Consider the following 22,422-nt stretch of genomic DNA (forward strand, 5'->3'; position numbering starts at 1 on the left):
CGACAACTGCTTTGGCCCCAGCCCTACCAGCCTGTGTCCTGACTCAAAGAAAACTGCAACAGCAACGCCTCCGACAGGGACCAGCGACCTCTGAAGCCTCAGAGGACTGCCCTGAACCAAAAGACCAAGAAACTCCCGTGAGCAGCAGCTCTGCTCAATAATAGCAACATCTTTTGCAACAAAGAAACAACTTTTAAAGACCTCACTCTTTCCGCCCCCGGCTCGAGCTCCAGAGAACCAACACCACAGGGAGGACTCCCAGGTGACTGAGACCGTGTGAGTATCCCGAGACGACCCCTCTGGACCCCCACAGCGATGCATGCAGAGAGAATCCAGATGCTCCCCCTGACCACGACTGCCTGTAACAAGGAACCTGACGCCTGGACCAAGCACTGCACCCGCAGCCCCCAGGACCAGAAGGAATTGAACCTCAGTGCAGGAGTGACCCTCAGGTGACCTTCTGCCTAGCCCAGTCGGTGGCTGGCCCGAGAAGCCCCCCTGTGCCCTGCCTGCACCGCTAGAGTGACCCCTTGGTCCCTCCGTTGAATCCTATACAAAACCCGACGCCTGCATTGCACACTGCACCCGGCCGCCCCTGTGCCGCTGAGGGTCTGCTTTGTGTGCCTACTTGTGTCCCCCCCAGTGCTCTACAAAACCTCCCTGGTCTACCCTCTGAGGACGTGGGTACTTACCTGCTGGCAGACTGGAACGGGAAAACCCCTGTTCTCCATAGGCACCTAGTGTTTTTGGCTCCTCTTTGACCTCTGCACCTGACCGGTCCTGTGCTGCTGGTGTGGTAACTTTGGGGCTGCCTTGAACCCCCAAAGGTGGGCTGCCTACGCCCAGGAACTTAGACTTGTAAGTGTCTTACTTACCTTACAAACAAACCATTACTTACCTCCCCCAGGAACTGTTGATTTTTGCACTGTGTCCACTTTTAAAATAGCTTATTGCCATTTTTACTAAAACTATGGGGGTCATTCTGACATTGGCGGTCTTTTCGCAAGACCGCCGAGTTACCGCCGCGGTGAAGACCGCCGACCGCGGCGGTATGCCGCTGTGCGCATTCTGACCGCTGGGAGCGTTCCGCCGGAAAACCGCCAGCAGCCACACTGGCGGTCGGCGGGAAAGTGGAGACTGGTCAACCTCCACCGCCACGCCAGCAGAACACCGCCCTCAGAATTACGACCCACATTTCTGTGTGGCGGTCTTCTGTTGGCGGTCTTCTGTTGGCGGTCACCTCCCCATGGCTCCTGTCACCTCCCGGAGGACCAACGCACAAGGTAAGTTGATCGTCCGTGAGGGGAGGGGGTGGGGGGGGTGTTGTGTGATGTGTGCGTGCATGGGGGTGTGCGTGTGAGTGTGTAGAGGGGGTGTGTGAGTGCGTGCATGCGGGCGGGGAGTGCTGCTGTGCCTATGGGCAATGTGTGTAGTTCGGCGGGTGCGCATGTCGGCATGTATGTGTGCGGGTATGTATCCCCGTTGTGTATGTGTGTGTGTAGGGGGTGTGTATATGTGCATGTTGGGGGTGTGTGCATGTCGGGGTGCGTGTATGTGCATGTCGGGGTGGGGGTGGGGAGGGGGTTCGTACCACCTCTGGGGGGTGGCAGGGGGGTGGAGGGTGTGGGGGGAGGACTCGGGGGGGCAGTGGGGGGTGGGGGAGACCCCTATCAGTGCCAGGGAAGGAATTCCCTGGCCCCGATAGTGCCTACCGCCATGGTTCGCATGGCGGTTCCCGACCGCCAGAAACCGCGGCGGTAAGCAGGGTCATGATACCGTTGGCGGTCTTGGGTCGACCGTCGGACCGGAGTGCGCAGACTCCAGCCCGTCGGTCATGACCGCCGTGGCTGTCGGAGTGGGGAAGTGGTGGTCGGTCGCGGCGGTGACCGCCGCGGTCAGAATGCCATTTTTTATACCGCCGGTCTGTTCGCGGTCCGACCGCCGCCTCTCCGCCGACCGCCAAGGTCAGAATGAGGGCCTATGTATGCTATTGCTACAATTCAAAGTTCCTAACTTACGTGTGTGGAGTACCTTGCATTTTATGTATTTACTTCAAATCTTGAACTTGTGGTTCTAAAAACAGATATGTTTCTATATAAAAAACTATTGGCCTGGAGTTTAGTCTTTGAGTGTGTGTTCCTCATTTATTGCCTGTGTGTGTGTATACAACAACTGCTTAACACTACCCTCTGATAAGCTTACTGCTCGACCACATTACCACAAAATAGAGCATTAGAATTATCTAATTTTGCCACTATCTTACCTCTAAGGGGAACCCTTGGACTCTGTGCATACTATCTCTTACTTTGAGATAGTATATACAGAGCCAACTTCCTACACCTTGAGTTTGGTATCAAATTAATTGTTATGATAAATCCCACTACTTACAATTGTTGGATTTAATATAACTAGTTCAGATAAAGAGTTTTAAACTCTACCTGAAAAGTTGCTAACTTCAGCTCTGTAGTGCCCCTCTCTGATTGTCCAGCCTCTGGCAGCCTGGTCAGGCTGCCTTGATGAGGTGTGAAGTGGCCTGGGCTGAACACAGACGATGTGCCTGGGGGAGAAGAACTACCTCAGCAGATGGGGAAGCAGGAAGGGGGAGGGCTGCCAAACTGGTCTTTAAAGGCAGGGAAGGACATTTGGCGCAACCCAGCACCTCCCTTAAATCCTGCAACCCCAGACAATTAGGTGCCCTCTTGATTAGATCGGAAGAGGCTAGGAGAAGGGTGTGTTTAGGATTTTTAGCCACACCAGTGGGTGGATTCAGCCAGATGTAACCTCCAATAATCAGTCTCAGCCATGATGGATTTTTGAAGAATGTTGCTCCCTGGGATTGATTTTTGCCATGCTGCCCAGGAAGTGATCATCACAGGGGGAAGGATCCTGCATCCGTTTGGAGAACCAGGACCCACCTGTTTTTCACCCAGGAGCAAGGATAAATATGGCACAGCTGCACCCACACCTCAGATCCCTACCAGATCCCTACAAGGAAGAATGTCAGGAGAAGAAGGACTGCCCTGCTGGACCCCTGACCTGCACCTGGACACTGCACTGTAAAGGACTGCACCAGCTGCACACTTGGGCTTCACCACAAGAAGGACTTTGCCTGGCTTCAACTGGTTTAAGGAGGGACTCTCTGTTTCTTACAGGTGAAAAAAGGCAAACCAGAGTCCCCTGCCTCAGATCCTGAGGAAAGTGACTAGCTGACCACTGTCCAGTGGCCGTTTTGGAGATTCGGCCAGGTGCATTCTGGGAGTTGTAGTCTGCACCCTCAAGGAGCAACTCAGCTTCTGGAACCTTTGGGTGAGCTGTGGACTCCAAAAGAACCTTAAAAGACCTTCCGGAAGAAGATCCAGAAGTTTGGAGAAGATTGGAAAACTTTTTGGAAAAAGCTCCATAGAGGGACCGACCCGCCGCGGCAACTCTAGCCGGCTTGCCTCAACCAAGACCCAGCCTGACTTCTAGGGTCATCCCGCTGAGGAAAATCTCAGAAAAAGTGACTACGTCCGAACGTGGAAAGTTGACTGGGAGCTCTCGAGCAGTGTATCCGAAGAGGGCTTCAGGGACTTTGGATCAAGATTCAGGTTCGGCCCGGTTGAAGGATTTTCATCTCGAAAAATCGTCTAAGTCCGAAAATAGAAATCTTCACCAAGGGCTCCTGTGACGCCTATCCGAGGAAGGGCTCCAGGGAGGTTGGATCGGACTGGCGTCTTTGTCCTGCTGAAGAAAATCTTCAAGCAAATGACTAAATTCAAAGGTAAACTTTTGACTGAGGCCTCCCGCTTGCTGGAGCCGAGCAGGGCTCCATCATGGTCGGCCTTAAACTTTGACTTTGCCCCAGTCAAGGTGAAACCAGATGACCAGATTGGCGCTATAAGTTTGGAGAAGATTGGAAAACTTTTTGGAAAAAGCTCCATAGAGGGACCGACCCGCCGCGGCAACTCTAGCTGGCTTGCCTCAACCAAGACCCAGCCTGACTTCTAGGGTCATCCCGCTGAGGAAAATCTCAGAAAAAGTGACTACGTCCGAACGTGGAAAGTTGACTGGGAGCTCTCGAGCAGTGTATCCGAAGAGGGCTCCAGGGACTTTGGATCAAGATTCAGGTTCGGCCCGGTTGAAGGATTTTCATCTCGAAAAATCGTCTAAGTCCGAAAATAGAAATCTTCACCAAGGGCTCCTGTGACGCGTATCCGAGGAAGGGCTCCAGGGAGGTTGGATCGGACTGGCGTCTTTGTCCTGCTGAAGAAAATCTTCAAGCAAATGACTAAATTCAAAGGTAAACTTTTGACTGAGGCCTCCCGCTTGCTGGAGCCGAGCAGGGCTCCATCATGGTCGGCCTTAAACTTTGACTTTGCCCCAGTCAAGGTGAAACCAGATGACCAGATTGGCGCTATAAGTTTGGAGAAGATTGGAAAACTTTTTGGAAAAAGCTCCATAGAGGGACCGACCCGCCGCGGCAACTCTAGCCGGCTTGCCTCAACCAAGACCCAGCCTGACTTCTAGGGTCATCCCGCTGAGGAAAATCTCAGAAAAAGTGACTACGTCCGAACGTGGAAAGTTGACTGGGACCTCTCGAGCAGTGTATCCGAAGAGGGCTCCAGGGACTTTGGATCAAGATTCAGGTTCGGCCCGGTTGAAGGATTTTCATCTTGAAAAATCGTCTAAGTCCGAAAATAGAAATCTTCACCAAGGGCTCCTGTGACGCGTATCCGAGGAAGGGCTCCAGGGAGGTTGGATCGGACTGGCGTCTTTGTCCTGCTGAAGAAAATCTTCAAGCAAATGACTAAATCCAAAGGTAAACTTTTGACTGAGGCCTCCCGCTTGCTGGAGCCGAGCAGGGCTCCATCATGGTCGGCCTTAAACTTTGACTTTGCCCCAGTCAAGGTGAAACCAGATGACCAGATTGGCGCTATTCGTTTCTATCTAGTCTAAAAAAACACTAATTCCTTAAAAATTCATATCTTCTGTTCCCCTTATCTGATTTTATAAGTATAATCTATTTTTATAAATTGGTGCTGGATCTTTACTGTGTTGTGTGTTTCACTTATTTACTGTTTTGTGATTTTTAAATGCATTACACGTGTCTCCTAAGTTAAGCCTTGTCGCTCATGCCAAGCTACCAAGGGTTGAGATGGGTTTAATTTATTGGGACCTAACTGGACCTAATTGGAGGTTAGTGGCCTATTGCTAAGTGTGGGTACTTACCTGCCCATACCAATAATCCACTTTCCAACACCCACTCACTCATCCACACAGAGACTCACACAACCTCTCTCTCACCCACACAGCCACTCACACACCCGCTCACTTACCATACAGCCACTCACACACCCATTCACTCACCAGTACAGCTATTCACACACTCACTCACCAATAGAGCTACTTTAGCTCCCGCTTATTTACCCATACAGCTACTCACACATCCGATTATTCACTGATACAACCACACACACCCCTACTTACTCACCAAAACAGATATTGACACAGCCATTTACTCACTCATACAACTACTCACACAACCAGTCACTTACCAAAAGCTACTCACACAACCCACCCAACCATTAACCCACTTAGACAGTTACTCACACACAGATTGAGACACTCACAGAGCCACTCAGATAACACATGTCACAAATAGTGTCATTCATGGGTAGGTCAGAAAGAAAAGTAATTTAACTTATGCCTTAGCTTAGTATCTATCTTTAAGTCCCAGAAACATTTGCAAAAACATTATTATTTCAGAAATGGGGGGTGAAGGAATTCCCTGGCACTGATAGTGCTTACCGCCATGGATTTCATGGCGGTTCAAACCGTTGGAAATCCACGGCGGTAAGCCGGGTCCAAATACCGCCGGCGGTATAGTGACGGCCGCCAGGCTGGAGACCCAGGTCTCCAGCCCGGCGGTCGTCTTCGCCCTGGCGGGCGGAACGGAGAACCGGCGGATGACCATGGCGGTAACTGCCATGGTCATAATTCCACAAAGTAAGACCGCCAGCATGTTGGCGGTCTTACCGCCGGTTCTCCGCCTTCCGCCAGGGTCATAATGACCCCCTTGGTATGTGCTGGTTGACATCTCACCTTGTGCCTTCCACCCAGACAGCATTAAACACAATATACGCAGCTGCATCTACATTCAGCTGCTTACAGATGGGTTTTCCCTGGGCAGGAAGGGTGGAGGATCTCTCTCTTACACTTCAAAGGCAAGTTGCCTGCCCTCACTCAAAGGACTGATAACCCCCCACAGGCAGATAAGGCTGGGTTGAAAGGAGAACCTGTGCACTGCCTGGCTGCTCAAAGGACTCATCTGGACTGCTTTACTGGAAGGAGTGCTGGACTGCTTGTTACCCTGCTGGCTGCTGACCCCTGACTCCGTTGGAAGGACTGCCTTCCTCCTCAAGTGCTCTCCAAGGGCTTGGATTGAGATTGCATCCTTTTCTGAGGTCTCAGGGCTATCAAAGACTTCACCAAGGAAGAGAAAATCTAGCACATCAGTAAATTGACACAATGCTTGCAAGATTTGATGCAACGCCTGCCAGACTGACCCAGAGATTGCCTCATGGCTGGAAAATCACTGTACCACCTACTGGATTGACGCAGCACCTGCTGCCTTTGCTCGACGCGTTCTGGGTTTTTCATGCATCTTCCCTGGGTGTCAAAATATCCCTGCACCACAGTGAGGAACCAAAGTTGCGCTTCCGGAAACTGACGCATCACCTTACAGTGTGAAAAGAAACAACGTATCACCTTTGCCGTGCTGCAGAAATCAATGCATTACTTTAGTTTTCAATACATCTGTTACTCTGCGGCCCCTCTGCATCAATATTTTTGATGCATCCCAGGTACTGTGTGTTACAAGGATACATTAGCAGTAATTTACCTATGGCTGGGTCCAAACTGGGGTGGCATGGTGAGCAAAAAAACAATGGGTTATACCTAGATCTGTGACTGGGGGTGAGTGAAAAGTTTCAGCACTCCGTCCATCCTCCTTTTGTGTTGCTAAGGTTGCCATAAGTGGGAAGTGTATGGTCAGAAGTGGGTCCTATGCCCCCTGTACTAGTGGATTCAAGCTAGCCTGGCTAATGAAGGGTGATATTCTGAAACCGGTCCTAGGGTACTAGGAGGGAGGACCTGGCCTGATAGTTTTGACTGGACTGTTCCTATTGAGAACAGGGTCAAGACTGATTTGCATGTAGCTGGGTCCAAACAGGGATGGCATGGTAAGCAAAAGAATGATGAATTAAACCCAGATCTGTGACTGGTGGTGAGTGTTTAAAAGAATTTCAGAACTCTGTCCATCATCCTTTTGTGTTGCTAAAGTTGCCCTAAGTGGGAAGGGTATGGCCAGAATGGCTCCCGTGCTCACTGTGCTCCTAGATTCAAACTAACTTGGTTGATGAAGGGTGATAAAAGTGAGACCTCAAGTCTACCTCCCACCAGATAGCGTGCTCCAGGCCATTGCCTAACAGACAATCTACAGGTACGGCAGGGCTCACAGCTACTTTCAGAGTACCAGACCCCACACCACACTCAAAGGGAACCAGAGCCACTGGTAGATGGCTCTCACGATTATTGGCAAATATGACATGATGGAATGTGTTTGGTAGGACTTGCTCTGTTGATACCAGCTGACACTTGACAGTTCTCATGCTGGCCCCTGTGTCCCGCAGAGCCTCCACCCGTTGCCCATTAATAGTGACCCACTGCCTCTGCTTTGAAGTATTGGCAGGCGTGTGGGCTTTTGGCACCATAGCTGCACCCCCAGGAAACTAGTGTTACCTCTGTCTGTTCCCCAAAACTATCTGATACTATCTTATCCCTGAGCGCTACACTAGCTAACCCAGGTGTTTGCCTACCATTGGGGGGGCTGTACCCTCTTGGGACATTTGAAGTCACCATTAGAGTGACCATATTTGGAGCACTCTGTACATTAGGGTACACACCTTCCTGTCTTGTGATCAAAGAGCCTTTTCTTCTTAGGATCAATCTGGGGCTGGTTACCACTACACCCTTGGAAATTATTTTGGGGCCCTAAAAGAACTCCTTATTTTTACATTTTTCTTCACTCTCTTTCTTCTGTTGGGAACCCTGACACCTTTGTGGGTGTCCCCCCAGATACATTTTTGGGCACTCTGGTGCTAGGCCAGAGGTCTGCCTCCTCAGCAAGCTTCCTAGGATCAGTAAGCTTACTGTCAACTCTGGCACAACTCTGTAAAACAAATACTGAGCATGTGCTCTCACAGGATTGAACTGCACAATCCAACATAATCACTGACTTTGCTGCACTGCACCCAGCCTTTCAGTGCCCTACTGGAACAATCAATGAAATCTACCCAGGATTGGTTGGGGAGCTTGTTACTGTTCCTAAATCTTTGGCAATATTTCTCAGGGGTCAGTCCAAATTTGGCAGTCAAAATGGCTTTCATTGGAGTATACTTGGTCTGGTCCCTAACCTCTAGTGTTAGAAGTGTGCACCTCCCAAGTGTTGGTATTTGTTTCCACAGGTCCTCCCCCTTCCAGTGCTCTTCAGTAACCCCATGTACCCTCAGTGCAACTTCATAAGCAGAAAACCTCTTATCAATGTAATCTCCCACTAAATACCTGGGCTCCAAATCCCTGGGTACACAAATCTTCTTGTCTCCATCAAGTACTGTACGTATGCTGCCAACACCACTGCTGGGTGCCTAGCCTTGAGGTCCAGCTCTTTCAGGCTCAGTCCATGAGCTAGAAGTAGTTTCCTTTCTGCAAAAGCTCTTTTAGCTTTCCTCTGCCTTTATTTTTAATTTTACCGGCTGCAGCTGGAATTCTCTCTCCTCTCTTGTTTCCTCTGCCGCCAGGCCTTGACTTTTGACACTGCTCCCTGCCCTCACAGGTAGCACAATTCCAAGGTTGTCCCCTTTCACTGCTGCACATAGTTTCTCAGAACAGCCATTCACAGGCTCCTCCAGCTCATCATCCCATTGGGTGCGAGACTCTGCCCAGGCCCTCAGCACCTTTTGGAACTCCACCTTCTTGGTGACTCCTTGGGTAGGTACTCCATCCATTTGCAGAAGCTTTTCAACTGGCTAAAACTGTAATCCTCCAGCTTAACCAGCTCATACTCCATCAACCAGCCAAAGATATGATGTATAGGATGAATTAAAAAAGTGTGAAGCAGGGAAAATTTGCAGAAGAAGAAAAAAATCAGACAAAAAACATTTAAATGTGGCTAGGTTGTGGTTACGTAGCTATTGTATGGCACTGCACAAATACAAGTCCTATCCTCATCGCTGATCACCAATGTTAGAAATTGGTCTCTAGTTGGCTGAGGTATGCACCCTGTCCAAGGAGGGACCACAATCCTAATCAGGGTAAGTCACAATACATTCCAAATTTTCCTGTGCTCACCCTCCGGTAGCTTGGCACAGAGCAGGCAGGCTGAACTTAGAAGACAATATGTAAATCATTGTGTAATTACTCATACAGTAACACAATCAAAATACCACAAAAACCTTCATGTACTAGGGCAGCATATGTGCTGGTGGTCTCCCAGTGTTACTGGGCCTTCCTACTGGGTCTGGCTCACGACATACTCCTGGAGGGACATTTAGGTCAAGACAAGCCACTGTTGCCGCCCACTCCTATTGGCCCTGAATGAAGACAGACTCAGATACATTCTGCAGGTCCTGTCCCACCTGCCAGGTCAGTGGGAAGTCAGGGAAAAAGCTGAAAACTCCCAAGATCCCACTTCCCGTCGTTGGCACCCCCTTTTAAAGGGTGGACATCGACGTCATTGGTCCATTGGACCCCAAAACAGCCCTAGGCAACAAGTTCATCCTGGTCTTGGTGGATCATGCCACAAGCTACCCTGGGGCAATCCCTCTGAGGACAATGACTGCACCTGTGGTGACCAGTACTCTGATGGGGATCTTTACCTGTGTGTGGTTCCCTAAAGAGATAGGCCTGAATTTAAGAAAAATGGTTCTGCATCGAATGCCGCACCACTTTTCCTGCACACCTTAGTGCCCCCCCACCACCAAGTGTGGGCCATATTTAATACACAGCACACCATGGTGCAGGGTAGGGGCAATAGCGGAAACATTATTGATGCTATTGATGTACTTTGCAGGATTAGCAGCAAACTTTTGGTGCCACTCCTGTAGGGGTCAATTGAAAACAATAGTATCCCCCCTTTTTAATGCCTGCACTGTGCAGGCATTAAAAATAGCTGCTAAAAATGGTGCTGTGGAATCTCTTAGGTTCCTAGGGGGAGAATGCCCCCCTAGCGTACATTATGCCTGCTGCAGGCATAATGTGACGCAAGGGGTTACAAAGTGGTGCAATGCCTGCATTGCGCCACTTTGCAAATGTGGTGCAGCGAATTTGGCCTTATTGGGCCACACTGGTGGCATAAAAAATGAAGCTAATGTGGCACAAGGATGCCCTAGACCCCCTTAAACCTAGGGCATATTGTCTGACTGAGGCACTAACTTCATGTCTGTGTAAATTCACCACACCCTATCACTCTCAATCCAATGGCCTAGTTGAAAGGTTCAACAAGACCTTCAAGGGCATAACTGCAGGCCTACCTTAGGCCATGAGTCGTAAGTGGGATCTCCTCTTGCCATGCCTCCTCTTTGCCTACAGGGAGGTGCCACAGAAAGGAGTAGGGTTCAGACCCTTCAAACTCCTCTATGGCTACCCTGCTAGGGGACCTCTAAGTGTTGTCAAGAAGGGTGGAATTAAGCTCCTAGGAAACCCCCTTAGGATGTGGTCAGCTACATGTTGGCCCTTTGGAACCAGATGCACAGCTTCTGAAAAAAGGCCAAGAGCAACCTTGAGGACAATCAAGAGGTAATTAATGCTGGTATGACCAGAAGGCCGCTCTGGTGGAATTTCAAGACTTCACCAAAGAAGAGAAAATCTAGCACGTCTGAAACTCGACGCAACACCTGCAAAATTTGAGCAGCGTGTGCCGGATCGACGCAGCGCCTGCCTGAAAAATCACTGCATTGCCTGCCGGATCAATGCAGCACCTGTTGCCTCTGCTCAACGTGTTGTGGGTTTTCTATGCATCGTCCCTAGGCATCAAAATATCTCTGCATCACCGTTGCCGCACTGGAAAAATTGACAAAAACCTTTACTTTTTGATGCATCTTCTCATCTGCGGCCCCTCTGCATTGGTATTTTTTACATATTCCAAGTACTGTGTATTAAAAGGATACAAACACTTATTCTTAAAGATTGACACTCATGAAGACCTTTTAAAAGTGATATCTTGACTTGTGCATATTGGATGTTTGTTGTTTTCATTTTATTTTTTTCAGATACATTTTATCTATTTTCCTAAACTGGTGTGGAGTACTTTTGTGGTGTTTTCACAGTGTTACTGTTTGAGTTATTGCACAAATACTTTACACGCTGCCTTCTAAGTCAAGCCTGCCTGCTCTGTTCAAGCTATTGGAGGGTGAGCAAAGGATGAATTAGGTTGTGTTGTAACTTACCCTAACTAGGATTGTGATCTCTACTTGAACAGGTCACATATCTCTGCCAACTAGAGACCCAATTTCTAATACTGGCCATGTTATGAGTGATGTAATATGTAAGGTCATAATCAGTGCATTGCGGGGCGTACGTTATAGTTAGCTCAGGTAACTATAACAACTGAATTTCTATGGTTTTGTACAAGTAAAATCTGAGCCCAACTATAACGTAGCTATAACCTTTGTTTTTTAGAGTGAATATATGTATATATAATTTTTAGATGATATATTAATTTTGTGTTACTTTTATTTATATAAATGGTATTGTTTTTAAAATATGGCTTGTAATTTTAAGTAAGTTAGAATTTCGTATTAATTCTTAATAGTATTTTATAGTGTTGAGGCGTGTTGTTCATTTTTGGGGGATAGGGTTGGAGTTAATAAATAATTGAGAATAATTTAATACATTTTATTGAATTATAATACTGCTATGTATTATGTAATTTATGTAATACTGATTCACTTTTGTAATATGTTATTTGTGGGTTGGTAGTTTTGTAGGGGGTTATAGAATGGAAAGTTCATTAAGTAATAATTAACAATCAATTATTAATTGTTAGGTAAATATTTAATTGATTTTAATTAAGTAATTCATGGACTACGTATCTATTTTACTTATATTTTAGTTGTGGGATGCTATGTATTAACAATTTAGTTGATATTTACTTATCTAAATATAGAATTTATTTTACTTATATTTTGTTTGGAGGATGCTAGGTTTATAGGGGCCTAGAGTCAGAACTTAACTAGGTAATAATTAATGAATAATTTACTATTAACTATCAGTGTTACATAATTATTTACCTTATTTTAAGTACATAATTTATGGACTAGCTTCTCTTATAATTATATGTTATGTGTGACTGCCAGGTTTGTAGTGGTACAGGGTGGGAAGTTAATAATTAAATAGCAAACACTTATGGATTGCTAATTATTTTTTATTGAATAGTAATTATATAAATTGATTAATTGTTGTTAGTTTTTTTATTATTTTATATATATATATATGTTAATCTATATATATATTTATATATATGGGAATTATTATTTTTAATTGACTGTAGTATTCATTCTACATTTATGGGGTTACTCATATATGAAATGTATTTGAAGTGAAGCATTTTTCCTACTCTTGCTTAGATTGCATTAGGAATAGTAAAAGTAACCTCTATGCAGTTGAAAACCTTTCCTACTGTTGCTCTGTTTGGAATGGGAATAGTAAATTTCATCTCTCGAAATGTGACACTTTCCTTAATGTTGCATAAACTAGAGTGGGAATAGTATACTTAATATTCTTATACTCCAATAGTTTTGGTTTTATTAATTAACTAGAATTTATACTGTTAAATGTTTTATTTTGTTTATAATTTAGATTTGTTTTTTTAAATTACATACATTTTCAAATGTATTTATTTTTAAATGTTGTTTTGGGTTTTATTAATTTTTATTTTATTTATGATCTACAGTAATCAATATGTTTTTTTCTTATTCAATTGTTTATACCTTCATAGTTTTATTTTGTATGTTATTCATTATATTATATCTAGTTATATTATTACATTTAAAATATAAGAAATGACATAATGTAAAATAAATGTGTATTAATTATCTCACACTATATATATATATATGTATATATATATATATATATGACTACAAAAATACTCGAAGTATGATCTCAATCAGCCCAAAGGGGTGGTGCGAGAACCGGCACGAGCAAGCCGGTAATTAGTTAAGCAAAGAAAAGATAAATATAATACTCGCACACTCGGATTTCAGGAACAAAAAAAGATCAGTTTAATCTACACAACGCGTTTCGACTGACACAGCAGCCTTGGTCACGTGATAAACATCACCACTAAAATACCATTTAAATACCCTGTTAGCATAGACATAGAAATAGGACATCTAAAATGTGCAACCAATAACAACACACACTACTTTGCAGATGTTACCATAATAATACTTTTAGTACTTAGATCAGTTCATGCCCCTATATAATACCAGATATAATTCAGATATAATTATTAAATTACAAATCATTTCCCCCAGTATTATTAATAAAATTAATAAATTAGTATTATCAGTTTTTAATGAAAATTCATTGTTGAATTTAAAAGGGGAAATAACCAAGTTTAATAACAGTGTTCTATCTATTAAAATTCATATTTCTTTGTTCTAGACCATAATGTCTGTAAAAATATTTATCATTTTAAAAAAATAGAGAGATGGTAAAATATATACACTGCAAATATATCATCATAAGCTTATTAAAGGCTAAAAGTCATCAACAGTACTAATTTTAACAATCAAATCTGAAAATCTGCAAAGTTAACCACCCATTAATAACGTGAAAAACACTGGAGAATGAATATAAACAAGCGGGTAAAGTTTGATACTTCTTCGTCCGACCATATTATCTAAAAGAGATATCCGAAAATTAGAGTCAAAATTAGAACAGTAACTGAAAATTTAAACATCAAATTAATATTGGAATATAAACTTGACACTCATAATACATATCACATAGTTGACCAAGGTACTTGATCTAAAACCTATAAATTAATTCTATATATAATAAAATTAAATCTCTGTACAGTCAACTCATTATAAATATTATGGTAAAAAGAATTTTCCAATCGGTAAAAAGTCTCATCAAGATAAATTAATAGTTATCATATAGGTGAGTATTTAATTCCTCCCCCATATTCAAACCAATCGGAGTCTTAGTCTCTAATTCTAAGATATATACTGACTCTTTTTTCCTCAACACTAATTCTCTGTTCCCTCCCCTATGATGTGGAGGAACATGTTCAATACCAAAATAGGATAATTTGGTACAGTCAGAGTTGTGTTTTTCTTTGAAATGCCTTGCTACCGGATAATGTTCGTCATTAGATGTAATTGCACGCATGTGTTCTAAAATCCGTTTCTTAACACCATGTTTGGTGCTGCCAATATACCATTGTAAGCAAGGACATTCCAATACATAGATTACAAAGGGGGTACTGCATGTTATAAATTGATTAATCTGTCTGACTTTTCCAGGTTTGCATGTGGCATATTGCTTCCGCATAATGCTGTAGCAACATGCTTTACAATGGCCACATGGGAAAAAGCCTTGCAAATTGTGTTGTCTCAGTTGTGAAGTAGAAGTGATATCATTAGACCTCAAAATGTCATGTAAACTACGTCCTCTTCTATAGGTAATCTGAGGTCTCTTTTGTATACTACTTCCAATAACGGGATCACTTTTCAAAATATTCCAATTCTTTGAAATTATGTTCTTGATCTGTCTTGTATCCTCATTATATGTCATAAGGTATTGTTTAACCAATAACTTTTTCTTGTTCAATGGGGTACTTTACCAACAGACCCTCAGGACTGCTATGGGCACATGTTTTGCTCCAAGTTTTGCCTGTCTTTTTCTTGGTTGGTGGGAAGAGACTGTTTTCAAAGATGATGAACTATATCCAGAAGCGAATCAGGCAATTCTCTGGTTAAGATATATCGATGACCTTTTCATTATTTGGAAAGGAACCAGAAAAGAGGCTATACAGTTTGTAGATAAGTTGAACAGGAATGATCTGAATATTGGTTTGACCTGTAATGTGAGCAGCTCCTCCATTGAATTTTTAGATACTATGGTAAATATTAGGGAACAGAATATTACTACTGAACTGTTCCGGAAACACACGGCGGGCAACAGCTTATTACATGCCTCTAGTGGTCATCCGGATAGTTTAAAATGGAGTATCCCCTTTGGCGAACTACTAAGAGCTAAAAGAATAAGTAGTACTGACGAAGCTTTTCAGGTTGAACAAAGGGAGATAACTATTAGATTTAAACAGCGAGGATATCCAGAATGGGTAATTAAGAGAGCAATCGATAAGACTAAGGAGATAAAAAGATCGGATACCCTTTTTGATAATATAACCAAACAAAAGGCAGATGATAATGATGGGACTAGACTCATCATGACATATAATGAGGATACAAGACAGATCAAGAACATAATTTCAAAGAATTGGAATATTTTGAAAAGTGATCCCGTTATTGGAAGTAGTATACAAAAGAGACCTCAGATTACCTATAGAAGAGGACGTAGTTTACATGACATTTTGAGGTCTAATGATATCACTTCTACTTCACAACTGAGAGAACACAATTTGCAAGGCTTTTTCCCATGTGGCCATTGTAAAGCATGTCGCTACAGCATTATGCGGAAGCAATATGCCACATGCAAACCTGGAAAAGTCAGACAGATTAATCAATTTATAACATGCAGTACCCCCTTTGTAATCTATGTATTGGAATGTCCTTGCTTACAATGGTATATTGGCAGCACCAAACATGGTGTTAAGAAACGGATTTTAGAACACATGCGTGCAATTACATCTAATGACGAACATTATCCGGTAGCAAGGCATTTCAAAGAAAAACACAACTCTGACTGTACCAAATTATCCTATTTTGGTATTGAACATGTTCCTCCACATCATAGGGGAGGGAACAGAGAATTAGTGTTGAGGAAAAAAGAGTCAGTATATATCTTAGAATTAGAGACTAAGACTCCGATTGGTTTGAATATGGGGGAGGAATTAAATACTCACCTATATGATAACTATTAATTTATCTTGATGAGACTTTTTACCGATTGGAAAATTCTTTTTACCATAATATTTATAATGAGTTGACTGTACAGAGATTTAATTTTATTATATATAGAATTAATTTATAGGTTTTAGATCAAGTACCTTGGTCAACTATGTGATATGTATTATGAGTGCCAAGTTTATATTCCAATATTAATTTGATGTTTAAATTTTCAGTTACTGTTCTAATTTTGACTCTAATTTTCGGATATCTCTTTTAGATAATATGGTCGGACGAAGAAGTATCAAACTTTACCCGCTTGTTTATATTCATTCTCCAGTGTTTTTCACGTTATTAATGGGTGGTTAACTTTGCAGATTTTCAGATTTGATTGTTAAAATTAGTACTGTTGATGACTTTTAGCCTTTAATAAGCTTATGATGATATATTTGCAGTGTATATATTTTACCATCTCTCTATTTTTTTAAAATGATAAATATTTTTACAGACATTATGGTCTAGAACAAAGAAATATGAATTTTAATAGATAGAACACTGTTATTAAACTTGGTTATTTCCCCTTTTAAATTCAACAATGAATTTTCATTAAAAACTGATAATACTAATTTATTAATTTTATTAATAATACTGGGGGAAATGATTTGTAATTTAATAATTATATCTGAATTATATCTGGTATTATATAGGGGCATGAACTGATCTAAGTACTAAAAGTATTATTATGGTAACATCTGCAAAGTAGTGTGTGTTGTTATTGGTTGCACATTTTAGATGTCCTATTTCTATGTCTATGCTAACAGGGTATTTAAATGGTATTTTAGTGGTGATGTTTATCACGTGACCAAGGCTGCTGTGTCAGTCGAAACGCGTTGTGTAGATTAAACTGATCTTTTTTTGTTCCTGAAATCCGAGTGTGCGAGTATTATATTTATCTTTTCTTTGCATATATATATATATATATATATATATATATATATATATATATTTCATAATTACAAACACACAGATATGTTTGTGTGTTTATGTAAGTATATATTTATATAAAGCATTAAAGAATTAAATATTAGTGGAATATTTTACATTTACATCATATTAAATAACTACTTTTACTACTTTAAACTCTATTTATATTAAAAAGTTGAGATGATATTAGAGCCAACAATATCTTTCCGAATATTTTTGTAATTATTTTTATAAATATAGGAGGACAATATTTTTGGAAAACAATATTTTGTGACACAGTATTTTTGTCAACAACATTGTGTCATTGATCCTCTAAACACACATGCACATATATAAATATCTATAAATTCACTTAAAAAAAACAAAGGTTACAGGGATGTTATAGGTAGGTTCTGAATTTACTTGCACAAAACCAGAGAAATTCAGCAGTCATAGTTAGAGTTATTTCAAGTAACTATAACTTGCACCCCCCCACCATGCACAATTGTTTCTTCAATAATTTAACTTCTACTGTTTCATTGATATTTTTAATGACGTTATAAAAGTTGTTATGGGTGCTGTAATGACTAGGGTAATTACCAGTGCATGGCGAGGACAAGAGTTATAGTCACCTTAGGCTTCTACTTAAAGTAGATTCGTGCTTGCAGGAGCAATGCTGGCTCACACAGGACGTGGGGAGCCAGATAGGAATGTGGGCGCCTTCAGGCTCCCCCCAGCCATCTTGGCACTCTCTTTCTCTCTCTTCCATCCCATAATGGGATGGAAGAGAGAGAGGATTGCCATTACAAAGGTGTCTCCATGCAATAACTTCAAATGTCAAACTAGCAATATGTTTGGTACGAACGTTACAGTTACGTGTGGATGCAGTGCATGCCAGAGTCACTTCTGGCCTAATGATCAAGGTGTTGCACTGTCCCTCAGTAGGCTGAAGGTTCAAATCCTAGTATCGCTTGACAGTGTGTTTATTTATTTAGTAGGGTTTTGACTGTTAAAGCTTCCTAGTGATGGAGCTTTCACTTTTCTTTCCAATCACATGCATGGGTTAACTGTCATAAGCATCATAGTAAGGAGTTGAGGGTTCTACTGCGGTTGTGTCCCTGGTCGTTTTCCTTCTTTAATTTCTTTTAAACTTCAAAAGTTTAAAAGGTTTATACTAAAATTTGATTTCACTCTTTTTAACTGACAAATACATTTTTCTTTTCAATTTGTCCAGAAGTAGCTCATTTTGAGTATATCAATCATCAAAACCTTAAAAACTATCTTTCTCCCACTCACACACCCACTCAGACCCTTGTGCACCCACTCACAGACCCACTCAGACTCTCACACACCCACTCACAGATCTACTGAACCCCTCACGTACCCACTCACAGACCCACACAGACACTGATGCACCCACTAAGACACTGATGCACCTTTACTCACACCCAAAAAGACTCTCTCACCCACAGATACACCCTCTTACACCTAATCTCACATCCCGAAAGACAGGCCATGACCAACTCCCACTGCGCAGAGCCAAAGGCCCACGAGCGGCATGGGATTAGGTAGTTAGCCGACTGCTGTGCACGGAGCAAGGTTGGGTGCTTATAGGGATTTGCCGTCAGGACCCAGCCACAGGCCAGGCCCTGCGGCCAACCGCTGCTATGCACAGCCGAAGGTGGTTGGATTAACTTTAGTAATGAAAATGATTATACGTTAAACAAACATTGAAATTCACTGAAAAAGCCAAAGGATACAGGGATGTTATAGCTAGGAAATAGAATTTTAAAAAACCATAGAAACTCGCTTGAAAAACAAAAGGTTATAGGGACATTATAGTTAGGGTCTCATTTTAAACATTCAAAACCATAGAAATTCACCTGTTATAGTTAGAGTTATCTCAAGTTACTATAACTCGTGCCTAAGGTAACTATAGCTTGCGCCCTCTCCATGCTCTGATAATTATCCCACAAATGATGTCACTCATGACACCTTTGATAACATCATTGATAATATCAATGTATTATTTGCCGTAAAATGTTTGATGAAAAAACTGCAGGGTGGGGCGCGAGTTATGGATACCTTGTGCCACGAGTTATAATTACTTGAGATAACTCTAACTGTAACAGGTGAATTTCTAACATTTTGTACTTTTAAAAACTATAACGTCCCTGTAACCTTTGTTTTTTTCTGATAATTTTTTATATTCACTGAAGAAAGTAAAGGTTACAGGGACGTGATAGTTAGGTTTTGAATTTACTTGTGGAAAACCATAGAAATTCTGCAGAAATTCAGCAGTTACAGATAGAGTTATGTGAAGTAACTATAACTCGCTCCCTAAGGCAAAGACACAGGCAACATGTGATGAGAGGCAGCTGGATTCTAACAGCAAAAGTGGCTGTTACTCAATCGTGCTGGTGTTTTCTAAAGGTGTCTCTAGCTCGTTGCAGCGTGGTGCGGGATGTGTTGATGAATTCGGTGACGTCACCTCCCCATAAATAAAGTAATGTTGTATTAGAAAAAAAAACATTCAGAATTCTGTTCTCTATGCACTTCAAAATGAAAATGTTAATTGAAAACTCCAGTTAGCGAAATTATTGGCTACTGTTAAGTTTCCCGAAACAAGTATTTAATTATCGGAGGCTTTGGCAAGTCAGTGTGTGAGATAAACACATATTCAGAACAATCATTGTTTAATTGTTTTACAAAAACCTTCTGTGCAACTTCTCTGTCAAACGCAGCTGTTTATCTGAGCTTTTCATACCTTGACCTTGATTTGGTGAACTTAGCAGTTCATCGGTCAAGTTATTTCCATTTCCTGGCAGACATGAGGGGACACGCCAATTTTTCAACACCAGTGATGAGTTGTCTTCTGCTCAGTGGGTCTCCCTCTCGGACTCCAGCTGAAAACTGGTTACTCCAGATGTTCCTGTTACACACGGCTCATCAGATGCAACACTGTGCAGAGAGGCCTTCTTGAGTAGCTATTCAGGGCAATGAAATGTAATGCATTTGTACTATACGGGGAGGGTGGGGGCAGAGGGTATATTTTACCCATTACTGCTTCGCTTTATACGTGCTATACATAGCTTGGATCCTGCTTCGGCAAGCGCACCGTGTAAATGATTTATTTCAGAATGCAATATATATTTATAGCACCTCTAATGCTTTTAAGCTTTTTCCTTTTCCCTGTATTCATCTTTCTCTTTAGACACGTTTGTTTCTTTGCAATGTTGCAATGCTTTCTGCAAGCCAGTCCTAAAAATCTTTACCTGTTCCCAATCCTTAATGCTGGAGAAATTCACAACAACTCCGAGGTCTCTGAATCCCACAGCTCGGTGGGTCAGCACCAGTACATACCTGGCAAACTTTCCCCGTTGCACTTGTCTGTGCTGCAGCAGTTTGCAGCAAGCGTGATGGCAAACTGGGAATTCCTGAAGGACAGCTCTCTCGTGCAGACTTTATGCTTGATTGGGTCCAGGCAACGCTTGAACGCATTCTGTGAGCTTACCTTTCCTGGTAAGAAAGACAATGTCCACAGGTCACACAACAGCTGAGCACAGAGCAAGAATCAATTCTTCACACTTGCTGTCCCCTTATCTCCTTTAACTCTATATCATAGACGTTTCTACTTCCTTTAGGATAGCAACAAACTATGCCCCCAACTTGAATAAAAATAAAAAATGCCCCACTGTAGTTTCCTCCTAGCTTCCATGTACCTAAAAAGAGAGAAAGATTGGAGACATTCCTAGATTTGCTGCTCATTTAAACAAGTGATCACTCTATCAAACTGCTCTGCCGCTTACATTGGTGCACCCTTAGGCAACATATGGATTCTTTTCAGGAGTACCACACCTGCTCTTTCCCTCTTGAGGTGGCATATGCATTTTTGCATGTTCCAGGTGTTACCCCACCGTGATCCTGTGATACGAGCCCATGAACTGTCACTGTGTGATGAAAAAGGAATAACGCTTCAAACTGCAGGGCATATTGACGAGAAGTTTGCATCATGCTTGCACCACGCATCGTGATACATTTGTGATGCAAACCTGTAAGTCATATTTTCGATGCCACGCAAAGCCCCTTTCTGTGGCTTCGAGTGGCTCCAAAAATAAGGAGTAATGCAAAAACAACACAAATTGCTGCTTTCCAATACAGTAGTCTGTGGAAGGGAGACGTTCCATGGTCGTGGCATGGGTGTTTCCACACAACTCCCATGGTTTTTGATGCATTTTCATTCTAAGCAAATAAACCTGGGAATGCTCCAAAAAGATACACCTGCCCAGGAGAGGCATAACGAGGAGAAATATCTTTATTTCTCCTCGTTACTTCCTCTTTCTATGTGTGCTGTATTCTGCAGCACACATGGAGAAAAATGCCTCTAATGATTATTTTTGTGCAGGAAGGTGCCCCTTCCTGCATGAAAACAATCCTGCATGCAACATAAGCATCCCTGCACCATTGTGTACGGGGGACTGCATTGGCGCTAGACAGCCCATTGTACACCAGCATAGGGGAAAAGGACAGCAATGCACTGTATACCTTAATTACGGTGCATTCCTGCCCTTTCCCATTAACTCAGTGCAGCGCAGTAAGGTGACTTGCTCCACCGCACTATGCCACTTTCCCATAAATATGGGCCTTAGTTACTAATATACCCTTAGTGCCTCACTCCCACATCTAAACTCCTGAGAATCCTTTCAACTTTGTCTGATCTGACTGTCTTGCACCTTTTTTTAATTCATCTGAAATATAGCTCCCTGTGATTGCTTGGAGTACACTTGTGTGTCATCTGCATTTACTTCTTTACCACCACTTTGCTCAGAACACTAGAAATACAACTTTTAATGTATTAAAGTTTTAATGTAGTAAAGTTTAGCAAAAAGGTTATACAAATCACCCAATTATTTGTATGTGCATTCTCTCAAAAGAGGGTTGAGGTTAGTAATTCAATGAAAGAGAAGGATTGTGGTAAGTGGTGCACTGTATTATGGCATCTATATTTATTTTTTTGTAATTCTGTAACAGAGTAGAGAATAAGCTAGCAGTTAATACTATAAAAAATAACAGAATATGATAGAATAGAAGGGTAGGAATGGTAATAGAAATAGAATAGTGTGTATAATTGTTAGACCTGGACCTCTCTGCAGGGTCACTCACCAACATTTCTTCTTCGCCCCTCCTGCTTTGCTGAATAGATTTTTGTAGGCTTTAGAACTCTGTGCACTTTAAAACAGTGCTAAAGTGCCTGTGCCCTCTCCCTACAACATGTAAAAATGTACCTACTCATGATTGGCACATTTAATTTACTTGTAGGTCCCTAGAGCATGGTACTTCA

General features: G+C 42.4%; 1 protein-coding gene across 1 annotated transcript in view; it reads right to left on the reverse strand.

Annotated features, from left to right (window-relative positions):
* LOC138247447 (phospholipase A2 inhibitor and Ly6/PLAUR domain-containing protein-like) overlaps nt 1-22,422 on the reverse strand; it is a 53,251-nt gene that overhangs the window by 25,311 nt on the left and 5,518 nt on the right. Inside the window, exon 3 of the mRNA XM_069202073.1 lies at nt 20,445-20,600. Within this exon, the coding sequence (XP_069058174.1) occupies nt 20,445-20,600 (156 nt within the window). The remainder of the gene's footprint in view (nt 1-20,444; nt 20,601-22,422) is intronic.

This window comes from Pleurodeles waltl, chromosome 7 (genome assembly GCF_031143425.1).
Source record: "Pleurodeles waltl isolate 20211129_DDA chromosome 7, aPleWal1.hap1.20221129, whole genome shotgun sequence".
Lineage (NCBI taxonomy): Eukaryota > Metazoa > Chordata > Amphibia > Caudata > Salamandridae > Pleurodeles > Pleurodeles waltl.